This window comes from Streptopelia decaocto, assembly GCF_964273445.1.
Source record: "Streptopelia decaocto genome assembly, chromosome: 10".
Lineage (NCBI taxonomy): Eukaryota > Metazoa > Chordata > Aves > Columbiformes > Columbidae > Streptopelia > Streptopelia decaocto.
In genome coordinates, this window is record NC_138665.1 from 1,526,592 (window position 1) to 1,543,268 (window position 16,677).

At 48.5% G+C, this 16,677-nt stretch overlaps 1 protein-coding gene across 1 annotated transcript in view; it reads right to left on the minus strand.

Annotated features, from left to right (window-relative positions):
• The window catches only part of ZNF185 (zinc finger protein 185 with LIM domain), a gene marked incomplete at its 5' end in the record, with an annotated part of 36,965 nt that overhangs the window by 3,966 nt on the left and 16,322 nt on the right, over positions 1 to 16,677 (minus strand). Inside the window, 14 exons of the mRNA XM_082061695.1 lie at positions 2,371 to 2,439; positions 3,864 to 3,965; positions 5,138 to 5,227; positions 5,491 to 5,604; positions 6,880 to 7,041; positions 8,011 to 8,112; positions 8,323 to 8,403; positions 9,323 to 9,436; positions 10,086 to 10,184; positions 12,025 to 12,123; positions 12,618 to 12,701; positions 13,553 to 13,639; positions 14,030 to 14,074; positions 16,453 to 16,536. Of these exons, the coding sequence (XP_081917821.1) occupies positions 2,371 to 2,439; positions 3,864 to 3,965; positions 5,138 to 5,227; positions 5,491 to 5,604; positions 6,880 to 7,041; positions 8,011 to 8,112; positions 8,323 to 8,403; positions 9,323 to 9,436; positions 10,086 to 10,184; positions 12,025 to 12,123; positions 12,618 to 12,701; positions 13,553 to 13,639; positions 14,030 to 14,074; positions 16,453 to 16,536 (1,332 nt within the window). The remainder of the gene's footprint in view (positions 1 to 2,370; positions 2,440 to 3,863; positions 3,966 to 5,137; positions 5,228 to 5,490; positions 5,605 to 6,879; positions 7,042 to 8,010; positions 8,113 to 8,322; positions 8,404 to 9,322; positions 9,437 to 10,085; positions 10,185 to 12,024; positions 12,124 to 12,617; positions 12,702 to 13,552; positions 13,640 to 14,029; positions 14,075 to 16,452; positions 16,537 to 16,677) is intronic.

Below are 16,677 nucleotides of genomic sequence, written 5' to 3' on the forward strand. Positions count from 1 at the left end.
GGACTAGATGATCTTTTGAGGTCCCTTCCCATCTCTAACATTCTGTGACTGTGATTCTGTATTCACACTGCATGTTCTCCACAGGGGCAGTAATATCCTGCTCCCTGCCCCACACCACAGTCTTCTGTACCTCAGGTCAGCCCTAGAGCCTGCTCTGGGCTCAGCCTGGCAGAGAACGTTTGCAAGGAGCAAGCAAAGAGCTGGTGGCCCCAGCACCTGACTTCAGAGCACTGAAGAACGTCTCTGGCTGCTGCTGTCCCCATGGGGAGAAGTGGGATGTGGGCAGCATGGCTGGGAAATGGGGACACGCACCCTGAAATGGGCTGGCACAGGCACACAGCAGCTCTGCCACCCTGGCACCCTCTGTGCCAGGAGGAGCAGGGGATGTCAGTCCCACAGAAGGGTCTGTGAGCTGCAGCTCAGGAGGGGGATGAGAAGACCTAACAACTTTGTCAAAGCAAAGGGAAAGACACTGCTGCCTCCTGGTCTCTCCCTCCTCCGGTATGTTCCCGACAACATGCTCCCACCACCTTACTCCTTGCCGGCCATCAGACCCCTCTGTGAGCCAGGTTGTCTCATCAAAACAGCAGAAAAAGCAAGACTGAGTCGGCTGGGAGCAGGGATAAAAAGCGGGGAAGCAGGAGAGGAGAAGGGGGAGCAAGGGCTCCTCTGTCAGCGAGAGCCACGGCTGCCTCGGCTGTGCTGCCCAGGGGTTCACTGCGTCCCATCAGCAGATCTGGAGCTGGGAGAGGCACAGGCTGTGGCCCAGACCATGGGGACCAATGTATTTTCCACTGGCTGCGAGACATGACTGGCAAACCTGCACTGGCTGCTGGACTGGGAACCTCTACTCTGCCCTGGTGAGACCACACCTGGAATATCGTGTCCAGTTGTGGCCCCTCAGTTCCAGCAGGACAGGGAACTGCTGGAGAGAGTCCAGCGCAGCCACCAAGATGCTGACGGGAGTGGAGCATCTCCCGTGTGAGGAAAGGCTGAGGGAGCTGGGGCTCTGGAGCTGGACAAGAGGACACTGAGGGGGGACTCATTCCTGGGGATCAATATGGAAAGGGGGAGTGTCAGGAGGATGGAGCCAGGCTCTTCTGGGTGACAAACAGTGACAGGACAAGGGGCTATGGGTGCAAACTGGAACACAGGAGGTTCCACTTAAACCTGAGAAGAAACCTGTTCGGGGTGAGGGTGGCAGAGCCTGGCCCAAGCTGCCCAGGGAGGTTGTGGAGTCTCCTTCTGTGCAGACATTCCAACCCGCCTGGACACCTTCCTGTGTAACCTCATCTGGGTGTTCCTGCTCCATGGGGGGATTGCACTGGATGAGCTTTCCAGGTCCCTTCCAACCCCTGATATTCTGGGATTCTGTGAACCTGTGAAATCCTGCCCCCAATACACCCATCAGTAAAACTTCTCTGGCCTCACTGGGGTCCTGATGCTTACATATGTACCCTATAAATAGCAGCTATTTTCATGCCTTACTAACCTCCCAAATCCTGAACTATTATGCAGGAAAAGGCACAGAGCACATCCTTGGTCTCACCCAGCTGAGTGTTCCCTCTCTACCTTCTGTTTGCTTGTGGTTTTTTAGACGCTGCAGCACTACACTTATCTTTGGTTGCTGACATCTGCTTTGCTGACCTACAGAAAAGGCTGGAGATTTATGGGGTGTGTAATCAGCTACCCCTGTCATGCCAACACAGCACTGAGGGAGGACAAATGCCAGCAGGGAGGCATCAAACTGGGTGTTAACTGGCTGCCCCATCAATGTAAATACAAGGCACATCGGGCCAAATTCTGCTTGCAGTCACATTGGTGTCAACCTGGAGTAGCTTTACTTAGTTTACATAGCAGAATGCAAAAGACCGAAGATTTAAGCTTGAAAAGGACATCTTTTAGCTTTTTCTAACACACAAGTAACTTTTTTTGAGTGAGAACCTTCAACCTCCACATTTTTCTCACCAATTCCAATAACCTCTCTGTGCAAATGCACAGTGAAGCCTGACAGTACCAAATATGCAGCCTAAAAACTTGCAGCTTAGTGTTTTCATCCTGCCAGCCCACTCAGAGGGGAAGTTCACCCCTCCACCAAGGTCTGTGGGACAGAAATCCTCCCGTTGCCGCAATGGGACTGCAGTGATATCCGTCCAGGTCCCCAAAGCAGCGCTGCTGCCTTAGCAAAACTCTCTGCCCAGCCAATGTAATAATCCCTCCAGGGCTAATTAGCTCAGGCACAACAGCATGCTGACACAGTGCTAACGGCTCCAGCTCCGAGCTTGCTCGGTGCATGTTTGCTGGCAAGGCCACAGTTGTTGCTTTGCACACATATGTAGACACACGACTGCGTCTGGACACTCCTCGTACCTGCCGTAGCGTGGGGAGGCTGATAACTCGCTGCTGTTCACGTACTCCTTCACAAAGAGGACCCCTTTTCTAGGAAGGGATGGAAACAGAACGAGAAGCATTTGCATTAGAAAAGGCTGGAGCTCATGAGAGACAGCGTGAGGGACCACATGTGTGCGCTTGGATTTGTAACGTATGCGTGAAAAGACAGAGTGAGATGCTGTTGTTCTTGAATAAATACTAAATATCAAGCATTGTTGCTAATAAGACCTAATGTACCCCTCTAATTAACCCACCAAAACAAATCAAGTTAATTAAAAAGAACGGGATGGATAATATAACTCTTTCATCTAGTTATCCCCTGTTTTGCAAGGATAAGTCTTTTTCAAAATCATGTCAGGATTATGCACACAATAAGTATTTAGAGAGCTTGTGGTTCTGCCCATTAACATCAAAACCCTATTGGCACAGCACACAGCGCCTGTTTTGTCACTGGAATATCTCCAGCGTTTTCACCCATTATAAACTCCTGCTGTTTTGTTTTCAGGATGTTTTTGCCTACGGAGCCGACCTTTCTTGCCTATTCCTCCCTCTTTACAATGTTGATTTCAAAATGACATGCCCCCATCTGTCCGTCTGTCTCCAGCTCTGTCACAGACCGAGGGGAGATGCTGTGCCCACCGGCTCTCTTCCCACAGCCATGACATGAACTAATCAGGCTGTTTCTCCATGGTGCATTTTCATTGCTGCCTGTAAGCTATAGTTAATCCTCCCTTGTACATGAACAAACTAAGCCATGTCACAGCAAAGGAAAGAAAAGAAAAGCTTTTTTTTTAACTTAGCATAGCCACTTCCCATGCCAGGCATTGCAGATGAGTCTCCTACTTGGGCACGTGGTGTGATAACCAGGATGTAGCAAGGCCAGGAGGACACAAATATTGACCATGCTGACTTTGAATCCCCTCCCTAAATTGCATAAAAGCCTGCAGTAGTTTTCACCTTTCAGGTGGAGCCTGTGGAAACCAGAAATCCCGGAATACAGCTCTGACCTGATAGCTGCACTGTGGTGGGACACTGTCTTCCGTAGTACATAAGAGATCAGGGTCCTGTGCCAGGCCCACCGAAATTGGATACGCTTGCTGGAAACTGCTCACATGCTATGACTGACAACAAGGCAAAGAGTCTGCGATGAGTGTGTACGGCATGAGGAGCTCTTTGTGTCCCTCCAGTTACAGGGTGTTATGGAATATTCAGGATTTTGCCACACTAAAGAGAAATAACACAACTCACACAGTAAGCTACATCCCAATCTCTAAAAATGGGCACCTGGAGAAAAGTACCCAGCCCAGCTCTCATTTGGGTGTCTCTGGCCACCATGGCAACGTCTGTGGCTGAGAAATGTCCCGTGGCCCAGACGCCAAGCAGCAAAGCCTGGCTTATCTTCACCCAACAGGATGGCTGCATGCAAAACCTGTATTGCGGTGGGAGGATCATGACCACCCTTCGCTCTTTACCCGGCAGTGCTGGAATCAGGCTGGTACCCAGAGGCGGCTGGGATGCTGTGCGGTAAGGTGGCAATTGGGCTGCAGATCCTCTCACTCGACCCTGAGAGAAGCCTGTTGAGAGAGAGGAGTCCATGGGCACAAGAAACGTGAGCCATGAGATGATCCAAGCTGGTAGCCAAGACCTGCCGCTACTGCTAGGAGAGTAGTTTGGGAGGGTGCAATATTAAGGCCCTTAAACATAGAGATTAATTCATCTTTATCATGGACCAGAAATGCTCCTCTCTCTTTTTACATCTGCCACATAACTGCACTACTTCCCTGGAGAAATAATTTGGAAAAATCTCATTTATAGGGCCATGGGAGAAAAGATCAAGCAAGATCTTCAAGTAAGTACAGACTTTAAGTGAATCACACAGCCTGAACGAGAGCAGCTACAGAGAGAAACGGCACACAACATACTGCAGGGGAGGAAGAGATGTGGGACACATTGGCCAAAGTCCAACATAACTATCCCCAGCATCACCATCCCCAACTAAATAATTTCAAAAGCTGCGGAAGGAAGAAGACAGCAGATCTATGGCTACTAAAATGTCATCGGAAAACAGCTCTGCCCACCCACTCAGCAGTGAGACCTGTCAAGTTCACCTTGCAAGGATGAAGCTGATCTTGCCTGGAGCCAGTCCTAGGTTTACCCAAGGATCTTGTGCCTCCTGTTCACACCCACAACATATTCCCCTTTACAGAGCCAACACTCAGACCTGCACTGGTGTCTCCATACAGTGCCAGGCCACACGTGGATGGACTGACCCTGCCGTGAAGGGCTGCAGAACACCCAGGGTAATGGTATTCCTTATTGGATACCTCCCACCCATTCCAACAGCCTTGTTCTGGGACCAGTTCAGTCATTTAACCATTGACATTCTGGAGATAATGATCATCTCTCTCGACACCTCTCTTCGCTTTTAGCGCTCTGGTTTTCTGTAACCTCTGCAAAGGCTGATTTCTTGTCAAGTCAGGGCAGCCAGGAACCAGCCCTTCATTCTTCTGTCACTCTGTTCTGGCACCCACATGATGAAAAATCCCCAGAGATGGATGTATCGCAGACCCTGTGCTGGGCAGCTTTTGCTAGGAATGGTTTAAGAGTAGCTCTGTGCCTCTAGATCACACACCCACTCCCTGCAAACATTTCGTCTCTCCTTCAGCTCTTGGCTTTGCTTCCTAGCTTCTCTTCCTTGGCAGTTTTGTGGAGGTTTCCCTCACAACCATCAAGACTACTCATTTACCTGGTGCTGTTATAGTTTAAGCTGTCCATGTAGAACGGCACCCTGTGGCTTCTCTGGGGAGTGGTGGTGTCTCTGGGAAGGGAGTCGTAGCTATGAAAGGAAGTGACACAATCTCAAGCACTGAACTTGTGCACGTGAGGGATTCTCACTAGCGGTGAGAATCTCGCCTGTTTCCCTGCTTAGCATCAAAACCACCCACGCACCACAGCCATCCGTGCAAACCACACCTCACTGCACACACTTAGACTCATGGAATTATTAAGAAGTGGGTCGGGACACTCCAGATATGGAATAAATGTAGCAGTAGGGTTGTTCTTTGGGTTAACAGGCCTGGATTCCCTTTGACTCCTTACCGTCCAGCTATGGAGCTAAATTCACAGTGCCCCCTGGCACTAGTGCTGTCATATCTGCTATTCCTAGGGCTGCTTCTCCCATCATAAACTCTCCCTTTGTAATCTGGGGTAGGTCTGGCAAGGAAGTACAAAGCCCTGATTACGTTGTACCAGGAGTCGCTGGAGTCCTCATGTTGCCTAAGGAACGTTTTTTCTCAGCGATCACTATCGCGGTGCAGTGTCCTGCTCTGACCCTTTCACCTGTGCTGGTTCTGCAGCCGCACGATGCACACAAAGCTCTGACTCGAAATTCAACACTCGAGAGTAACACCAAAGCAGTTCAGAAATGGATATAGCTTCAATATTGTTTCCATCGCCTCTCACCAAAACCACCACTGCGCCATCTGCACGGGTGAACTGCTGACCCGCTGGCCCATCGGGGTGTCAGACCTGCAGGTTTTTACTTTTCTAAGACAGATTCATTATTGGAATGGCTTTAACCTGTGGGCAGAGCTCAGGCTCTTTCAATAGGGAAAATGAGCTTATAGTTTATGGTCATTCTTTTCTTGCAAGTGCCCTGGGGCACAGATTATGTTTATATTGTATATCAGCGCTTTGATCCTGATTAAAGCTTCAGGCAACTTTATGTTAAACAATGCTGAAAAACACTGCAAATCAATGCTGCATTAAAGAGAGAAAGAGGGACAGACTAAGCTCATCTTAAGATGAGAAAAGCCCTGCTCTGGGCAAGAACTGCATTCAGTCTATGACATAAACCCAAGGGCAGGAATGGAGTGTGAGTTTCTCGCACTGCAGAGAGACGTGTCAGCACCACGCAGTGCTGGGCGGGTGATAACAGGCTATGAAGTACAATAAATGTCTGTCCCATCTTTTCTAGTCCTAGTCTGCAAATGCCTCCAAAAGCAAATTAGAGCTTTGTGACACCAACTTTCTGAAAAAAAGCTAAAAGGGTGAAGGCTACATTCAGATCACATGAACGGAGATATGTATATCATACATATAATAATACAACTTGTCTCTTATGTCATTCGGGGTCATGAGAAATAAAGAACAGACTGCTCCTGAATCATCGTTTCAACAGCTACAGAAGAGAAGCAGATGTGGTCTCTACACATCTGTCAGGTTTCTGGGCAGCATGCAGGCGGTTTGACTACAACCTACCAAGAAGTCTGCAGTGTTACGGAGCAATAATGAGCTTCAGCCCTTCATGTCCAAAAAATTATCTTGTTCCATGCATTGTGAGACCTGGCAATACTGTTGCTCCCTCCGGGAACAAAATCCTGTTCTGACTTCTTGACGCAGTGATTGTACAACCTGGACCAGAGTTTCTGTCAAATACTTTGATGCCAGCAGCTTTCCCTGTTTCTACCTCCCATCCCAAGCCATTACCTTCTGCTGCTGCTGAATACTTGGCTGTCTACATAGGACGGTATCCTGTGACTGGGTGCTGACACGCCGGTGTGAAAGGACTGGTGCTCCATGCGCAGTGGCGTGGGATGCTGGGTCTCATATGCACTGAGTGCGCTCTCTTTTGAGCTGTAGTTAGACCTGCTAAAGAATTAGAGCCAATTTGACCATAAGACAAATGACTGTATTTGCTATGACCAGCTCACATGTGTGTTCAGAATTTGCAGAGGCTGAATTGTGCCTCTTTCTACTGGCAAGAAGAAAAATGTGGGACACCATGGTGTTAATATGTTCTTAGGGTCAGAGGGAATGGCAGAGGACTGCACTCCTTCCCCTCACCTGCATGAGCTGAACTCCCAGCACAATGAAACACTGCAAGATTCAGCAGTTCTCTGAGTTAATTTGCTAACTGAAATGAAATATGAACAACCATAGAGAGTCATAGAATAGTTTGGGTTGGCAGGGCCCTTCCCAGCTCCCCCAGTGCCACCCCTGCCATGAGCAGGGACATCTTCACCAGCTCAGGTTGCTCAGAGCCCCGTCCAGCCTGGCCTGGGATGTCTCCAGGGATGGTTCATCCACCACCTCTCTGCCCAACCTGGGCCAGGCTCTCACCACCCTCAGGGGCAACAATTTCATCCTCACATCTCGCCTGAATCTCCCCTCCTTCAGTTTAAAACCATCACCCCTTGTCGTGTCACAACACGCCCTGCTACAAAGTCTGTCCCCATCTTTCTTTTTGGCTCTTTTAAGTATGGAAAAGCTGCAACAAGGTCTCCCTGGAGCTTCTTTTCTCCAGCTGAACACCCCAACTCTCTCAGCCTGTCCTCCCAGCAGAGCTGTTCCAGCCTCGGATCATTTCTGTTGCTCCTCTGGCCCCTCTGCAACAGGCCCATGTCTGTCCTGTGCTGAGGACCCAGAGCTGGACACAGTAGGGTGGGATCCTAAACCTAATATTCCTTTTGTCAATATAATTTTATTAGCATACCCTGGGTGGGCAAACTTACACAGGTCCAGGACTTCAGCCAGGGTTGTATCAAGAAGCAGGAATGGCAAAGGATGAGGATTTGGGAGCCAATGATGGGGAGGAACAAAGAGACAGTCCCACTGTACCTGGCTACCACTGGGTTGGGCTCGTTGTGTCTCCAGTCTCCTGGGCTGTCACGGTAGCTCTCTGTGGTGGGGTGGGTTTGTTCTTCATAACCTGGAGTGATCCTGGCCAGGGAGGAAAAACCCTGTTAGCAGCTTTAGTGCTTGTGTCTAAACCTGCCCACTGCGGTGAGTAAATGCAGTAATATCATGATGATGTTGGTTTCTGAGTTCAGTAGCCAAGAAATGAGCAGCTGTTGCCAGAACAGGGCAACAGGGAGAACACAAGATGTTTGAGACTACAGTAAAGACATGCCTGGTCCTCTGGCTCCATACCTTTCCCAGGAGGGGTCAGATTCACTTGCACATCTGGTCTCTGGAGGAGCAATGCTGCTTTCTCTAGGCAGAGAATTGGACCTGCCAAGACAGAGACCATTATAGTCTGCGGAAGTGCCACTGCACATAGAATTACTGTAGGATCATAAAATCATAGAATCATTCCAGTTGGAAGAGACCCTCAGGATCATCGAGTCCATCCTTAACTTCACTCTGGCACTAAACCATGTCCCTAAGAACCCCATCTGTGTGCCTTTTAAACCCCCTCAGGGGTGGTGACTCCACCACTGCCCTGGGCAGCCTGTTCTAATGCCCCACAGCCCTTTCTGGGAAGAAATTGTTCCAATTTCCAATCTAAACCTCCCTTGATGCAACTTGAGGCCGTTTCCTCTCATCCTGGCGCTTGTTCCTGGGGAGCAGAGTCTGATGCCCCCTGGCTCCAAGCTCCTTTCAGGCAGTTCAGAGATCAGAAGGTCTCCCCTCAGCTCCTGTTCTCCAGCTGAACCCCCCAGGTCCCTCAGCCGCTCCCATCACACTTGTGCTCCAGCTCCTCACCAGCTCCGTTCCCTTCTCTCAACTCACTCCAGCACCTCAAGGGCTTTCTTGTTGTGAGGGGCCCAAAACTGACCCAAGGATTTGAGGTATGGCCTCACTAGTGCCCACTGCAGGGGACAGTCACTGCCTTGGTCCTGCTGGCCACACTATTCTTGATGCATTTATTATATACTTATTGCAACATGTCTCTGCTTCCAAATGTAAGGTCTAGACAGCAACTCCTGGCAGTCCAGCTGGAGTGATGCTTCCAGCTAATTAGGTTGTTTTCTCCCAGGCTTTCATATAAAACCATGGTAAGGGGTTCACTCAGTAGCACTAGAATCAGGCACAAAAGGGGAGCCTGGGATAAAATTTGATCGATGTATATGTGTGGGGGAAGAAACACAAGAAATTAACCCTCATCCTACAGGAAAAGGCAGGGGGGGGTCATTATCTGATTCCTTACTGAGTCATGCTGGGCTCATGTTCAGTATGTTCCTTGGACCTGTGAGGCTCTGGGCGGACATCATGGTCAGGAGGTTCTTGTCCCTTCTCAGTACGGTCATTTGAGTCTCTAAACCTAAAATAAAGATCTTTGCTTAAGGCTTTGAAGAAAACAACATTCTAGGGTGGGTAGACATCCATTCCCTGGACAAGAGCCCGCAGGCAGGGAGCAGGAGACACTGTTTGGCCAGAGCTATTCTAAACTGCCCGGGTACCAGTCTGATGGGTATCATGCATACAAATCCCACTCTAGCTTGCAGGGTCACAACTAGAGGCCTTTCATCTGAGATTGTCGCAGAAGGAAAACATTAGGCATAGGAGAAAGCACTCAGAATTTCTCAGGCTGACAGATGCTTCTAACACCTCAGGACACACTCACGCATGATTTTGCAGCATTCCTAAATGCTTGGGTAGTACTTGCTGAGATCTCCAGGCAGCAGAAGCTACTGCAGTACCAAGAGAACCACGCTGATGCCCAAGGACCCACGTCACGTGCTGTCAGTGCAGAAACTGTCTCTTCACACACTGTGTGATTCTGTCTCATCCCACTGGCTTTTCCCACCAGCGCGGGTGGGAGTCCCCATGTAACCTGTGACCATAAAGTGCTCACTCCTGGGTGCAAAGCAGAGGAGCTGTTCTCTGGTCTCAGTTACATTGGGAATGAATAAGACATGAAGAATTATGAAGTGAATAGAGACTGTTGGTAAGTCCTACTGACCACTTACCCTCCCTGGATCAGCTCTGGTTTATAGCCATCTGAGGCCCGTGTGCTCTCGTGCCCCCTTTCTCTAGGGGTGTTCCCCTCTTTCAAATCTTGGGAAGACCTGGCAAAGGAAAAGAAACCCCACTCATGGCTGTCAAGCACGAACACCTGAAAGCTCAGTTCAATGCACACTGAGAAGAAAGAAAGTCAAAAGGCTTTGGAGGAGGATATTCCAAGGGTTAAGCTGTAACCAGCACAATGAAGCACTGACCTCAGCACGGCATGAAGCGCCGATTAGCTGCTTGGAATTCAATGGACGGGTCAAGCAGCAGCATTTTCACATGCTGAAATTAGCTCTTTAAAATACCGGTCCAAACCATGTTTTGTCTATACAAATACGCTACTTTTTAGCATGAAAGCAGACCTGCAGGATATTGTGTTATTTATTGAGGCTATAGAGTACATCAGAATGTGTGTGCCAGGACAGACATCACATCTTATCCAGCGTCTGATAACACCTGAGCCTGAATTTGAAATGTTCCTCTCTGTCCAATATTCCGCAGTTTCTCTGTAGCCAGACTTGCTCATTCAGCGTATCCAATACCACTCAGCACAGCTGCAACTCCCCATGCCTTTCTAGCTCAAACTCCCTTTTCTCAGGATGCTTTTTGACTTTGCGCTGGCTCTTTGGAGCAGCAACGCTGCTGTTGCTCAGAGAAGAGCTGGATCTGCTGGAGAAGGAGTTATTCTAGCATGTTAAGTACAAAGGTGGATCTGAGGGAATCACTTGGGAAATGGCTGTGTTGGACCTGTGATTCGTGAGACTCAGCAGCTCCGTTGAGCTCTGCCTTTTCCCCCGGGACAGGAGGGGCCATTCTGTCTGACAATACTGTTCCAGGAGAGGAGTATTAGCCAAGGAAACCTAAGTCATGCCTGCAAGGAAGAACGGTGAAGACATGGATGTCCAAAGAATGTTGGACTGAGGAGAAATGTGGCCTATTCCTAGTCCTGCTGCTAATTCAGGATGAGATTCAGCCATCCATGTACAGTTGGCATCTGAAACAGGCCTTCAACAGAAGTGTCCAAAAGGGGTGGGGTGAAGTTTTCACCATTTCTAGAAAGATCCTTTTCTTTTCTCACCCGTAGCAACAGAGGGAGTCTGAACAACCACTGCAGAGTGAAACACCGCTTTCCTCAGCTGACTCCTGATGGGGGAGTCAAGTGACTCCTCCCTCACTGCAAGTCTTTTGGCAAAACATTTTTTTAGCTCTTTGGGTTTCTGTTTGCTGATGTAATGGGATAGGAACCCTTTCGGGAGAGCACTGTGGCTGCCTCCGCTAAGGTTTTAGGACACACAGTGCTGTAGAAGTGATGATGATGACGATGACAGTTGTTTGGCTGGTTTTCCTGTGAGTTTTTAGAGATGTTTGCCATCTCTGCACTAGGGTGCAAAACCCAAAGTACTCAAAAGCTGTACCAGTCCACACAAAGGGACTCCCAGGAGTGCACCCTGATTGTCCTACTGCCCCAGCTCCTATCCCGCTCCACACCTTGGGCTTCTCCCTGCGGGGGGCAAAGGAGGAGAAGCAGGTGATGCTCATATCCCACCCCAGGACTGGGACAGGATGTGGCAAACATCTTTGTCCAGGCTCATAAGCACAGCACAGGTGGTGCTGAAAGGAGATCAGAGCTGAACGGTGCCACCTGCAGCCAGGCCAAGGGAAAAAACGGGGAAATGTTAAATGCATTTGCTGTGTGGTTACAGCCTTCAGCGAACGCAGTAGGCAATTTACTATTCCACTGGCTGTTGGAGAGAGGAGCAGGCTAGGCTTTGGACAAATGGCCCTTATTATGCTCTTCTTCTTGTGGTTGGTATTTCCTGAGCAACTGGTATTTCCAAGGCTTTCAACAATGAGAAAGAGCATATTAGCAGGCATGGGGTTAGCAGCCCAGGTCCTTACGTTGCTTCATTCCAGTAAGGCTTGCTGTATGCTGGGACATCGGGACTGGTGTACCTGCTCTCTCGGGGGCTGCTTCTCTCCTCGTAGCCCAGGACAGATCTGATAATCAAAGAAAGGCCTGTTACGTCTTTAACTGGCACATGAATCATTGCACTAGCAAGTACTATCTACGCACCAGGCAAGGCTTGTGTCAATCTGTACCACTTATTGTCCCACACCAGGTTTTTTCTCTAGGGACCATATTTAGATGACAGTTGTATTTCATTGTAGTTCATCTGCCATTCCGGTATTGCTGTAGCGTTTCACTGGATTGTCAGTGGATGAGAAGGCAGTGACTGAACCCCACCAAGCACACAAGCACCAAGAGGACAAAAAAAAAACTGGGGTGCTTGGCTCATGTCAAAGAAGAGCGAGGAGGGATGCAATGCAAACCCCTTGGTTTATTTTGCAAGCTGCACTTTAAACCTCAGCACAGTTGCCTTTGTCCTTGGAACAAAAGCTGTGAAACGAAGCCTCTTTCTGTGCCTGCCCATTCAGATTTTCCTTAATCCTCAGTATTACTCATACGCCCACTAAATTTATCCCACTCTTACCTCTTAAAGGAATATTCTGTGTCCTCTAGGTGCACAGGGGCTCTCTCAGTAGGAGGAAAAGGGGCTTCAGATTGAAGGCTAGACCTGTGAAAAGAAGGAAGGAACCTACAGCTTGGTAGCTTGCCAAAAGGCTTCATGGGAGACCTGTATGAAATAACAACACTGCACTTTATATGAGACCAGGAAACAGAAAGTAATTTTCTCAGATAACTGATTTTCCTTCAGAAAAAGCATTTTCACTATCTCTAATCAAGAAGAACAGAGGCTGTTAGTGGAACTAACACAGTTACTTGGCCTGAATTCACATGTCTTGGCTGGATACAAGACTTTTCTAGCCTGTCACAGGATCATGCAAAAAGTACAATATGAATAACTTTGGGGAAGACCTTCCTACATTACTAGCAGCAGCTCTAGGTCTTGGAATTTACACCATCCTACTGGGAGCCTTGTGATCCTCCTCACCTCAGCTAGCAGGTCTGAAGACTTCATTTGCTCACCTCAAGTAAGCCAATACATGGAGTCAGGTCCCAAAATAATGGACTAAAGTAAGCGAAGCAAGCAGCTTCAGGAAGCCTAGTGTGTTTGGTGTCAACAGCAGCAACTTTTGCCTGATTCTGCGCTTCCAACATTGTTAGGGAAGCAAGCATGCTTTAAAAAGCATGTGGAATGGAGGTGCTTTTGATATCAATGCTAAAAGCAACGATAAAGCTGCTGAATCCACTCCCAGGCTGCTTCTGTAGAAAGATGTCGACATGTAACAGTGAATATACAGAACACTATTCCCACTGTTTAGCACCCTAGGGTTTTCTGGCTCCCTTTGCTCTGTTGCCCAGTTTGGATTCTGCTTCCAGCTCTACTCTGGACAAGTTACTTATTCTCCACCTCACATGTGCCCTCTGTGAGCAGCACCGTGAGCACCAGCATCAAGCCCTGACCTTGCATGTTCAGACTTTGCATCATCCAGGCAGTGAGAGGTCTCGTACTGATGGTGCAGCTCATCTGTAGCATCTGCAGTTCTGTCCCTGCAACCAGAGTTGGACTTGGTAAGAGAGAACATTTTGTGGGTCTTGGAAGGTAGCTTAGCAAGTTAGAGAACACAGCAAGAAGCAAAAATATCAAACATGAGATTTTCCTGTCCTAAACATGACATTTTTTCCTCCTTCCTGCTTAGCTCAGTAAATTTTCTGCAGCAGACCTGAAGGGCAGAGACATAAGTTCAACCAGCTCACACCAGCACAAGGGAAGGAACTGTAAGATCTCAGTCCATTTGGAGCTGGTGGATCAGGTCTACCCCCTCTTTGCAAGTGCACTCCCAGAACACATTTGTGAGGGCAGTATTAGCTCAGGAAAAGACTCACTCTAAAATCAAGAAGGAAAAGTAAATCTTTCACTGTTAATAGGTTTACACTTACTTTGGTGGGTGAAATCCATTGTTGGCTTCTGTGGGTTCAGGATAGCTGAAAAGGAGAGACAGCAGCTTTAGAAAGCATCTTTGGTTTGTGTAATATTCTACAATTATTTTCTAACGCATTTAATAAAAAAGAGGAGGAAATCCCTAAAATTTCTCACAGCTGTTCCTCAGTATTTTTCTACATGAAAAATGGCGAGAAACTTTGAGGCAATTCAGTGTGCCTGAAGTATGATACAAAGGAGAATTTAGTAACTCTGAACATCATCGACATATGACAGGTGCCGACAGTACGGAGTCATCTGGAAATTCAAGCCAGGACTCTTCCAAACCCAGCGGGATGTCCTACAGCCCACAGCTGCAACACCAGCACCTCCATCTGCACACACAGAAGGGAAGAAGCAGCCCTGATGTCCCCCGGGAGCTGACAAAATGGGGAACTTCAGGTGTTTGATCCATAACCATATGTTTCTGTTCTTTCCAGGCTGCGGGTGGCGAACAGCACGCAGGTAAATAGCTCTCACTGACCTTCTGCCTTTCCTCCCTCACTTCCACTTTCTCAGGCTGGACAGGAGTACAGCCACCACGCTTTGCAGTTTGCAACCTTTCTTGATTTGTGAAACTCAAAATTTTTTCCAGTGAGGGTGCGACACCCTAGAAAACTATTTGGACGAGGGAACAGAGTGCACTATCAGCAAGTTTGATGAAGACACCAAGCTGGGAGGAGTGGCTGACACTGGAAGCTGTGCTGCCATCAGAGACCTGGACAGGCCAGAGTTGGGCAGGGAGAAATGTAATGAAATAGAACAAGGGCAAGTGTAGAGTCTTGTATCTGGGCAGGAACAACCCCAGGTTCCAGTATAAGTTGGGGAATGACCTATTAGAGAGCAGCATAGGGGAAAGGGACCTGGGGGTCCTGGGGACAGCAGGGTGACCATGAGCCAGCACTGGGCCCCTGTGGCCAGGAAGCCAGTGGTACCTGGGGTGGGTTAGAAGGGGGTGGTCAGTAGGTCAGAGAGGTTCTCCTGCCCCTCTGCTCTGCCCTGGGGAGACCACACCTGCAATATTGTGTCCAGTTGTGGCCCCTCAGTTCCAGCAGGACAGGGAACTGCTGGAGAGAGTCCAGCGCAGCCACCAAGATGCTGAAGGGAGTGGAGCATCTCCCGTGTGAGGAAAGGCTGAGGGAGCTGGGGCTCTGGAGCTGGACAAGAGGAGACTGAGGGGGGACTCATTCCTGGGGATCAAGATGGAAAGGGGGAGTGTCAGGAGGATGGAGCCAGGCTCTTCTGGGTGACAACCAGTGACAGGACAAGGGGCAGTGGGTGCAAACTGGAACACAGGAGGTTCCACTGAAATATGAGAAGAAATTTCTTCATGGTGAGGGTGGCAGAGCCTGGCCCAGGCTGCCCAGGGAGGTTGTGGAGTCTCCTTCTGTGCAGACATTCCAACCCGCCTGGACACCTTCCTGTGTAACCTCATCTGGGTGTTCCTGCTCCATGGGGGGATTGCACTGGATGAGCTTTCCAGGTCCCTTCCAATCCCTGACATTCTGTAAACCTGTGAAATCCTGTGAAAAGCTGTGAAATGGACTGTAGGGACTGCCACGTGTTGCCGTGGAACAGGCAGGAGCTGGTTTAGTCACCTTCAGTGGATCGCTGAGAAGTCCCTTCAGATTCACAGAGGTTGAAATGAAACCAGGTTTTTCTAGAGAGGGAGATGTGCCTGACAGCAGTGAGAGCAGCACAGCGTGGAGCCCAAGCGAAGGAGATCCACTGTGATCTGGGGATCTTCCTCTGCTTTCCTCAATATCTTAGAGTTAGGACAAAACTGTTTCTTGTCACTGAAAATTTAGTTTGCCACACAAGATGCACAATTTCCTTTTGTGTTTTGGTTTTTGGTTGATTTTCTTTTTTAGGGGGGTCTCTTGTTGCAAAAGTAAATAGCTAGGTGGAGGTTGGAGGCCTAGAGAGACATTGAGTGTGAACCTCTCTATACTGTAAGAAAAACCTAAATAATTAACAATTACATTCCAGAATTGGTTTACATTTGGGAATAACCCTGGAAAATGCAGAAATGAACCATAAAAGTTGCTTTGGTTGCTTGGTTGGGGGTTTTTGCTGTTGGTTTTGGTTGTAGGTTTGTTTTTCTTGTTTTGTTGTGGGGTTTTTTGTATCATAGAAACTAAAAAAAAAAAACCAAAACAAACAAAACTGGAACAAAATATCAACCAATTGTCTGGAAGAGGGTAGCATTTTCTTTTTGTCCCCTTCCTTAAATAAAATTTTAGAGAATGAGCTGCAGTTCTGCAAAGCACAGATTGAACCACATTTTGCCAGCAGTAAATATCCAGTCAGAGTTTTCCAGAGGGCAGCAGTTTATGATTTGCACACTGCTCAGATCAATAAAGGAATTTCACACTAACTCTACCTTCCGTTCATGGAAACCGCAGTTTCTCTGGGCCCCGGTTCATCCCATGGGAACGACTCAGACTTTTCCTTCTGAGGTTTGTCACTAGAAAAAGGAAAATGCTAGTGAGATATGACCTGATGGTGTTTATATTGTATCATCCTAGACCAGCCTACAAACATTTAGTTAGGAGAAGCACCAGCCGGACCCTACACCCAGCTCTCCCTCCTACGGAGCTGTTAACGG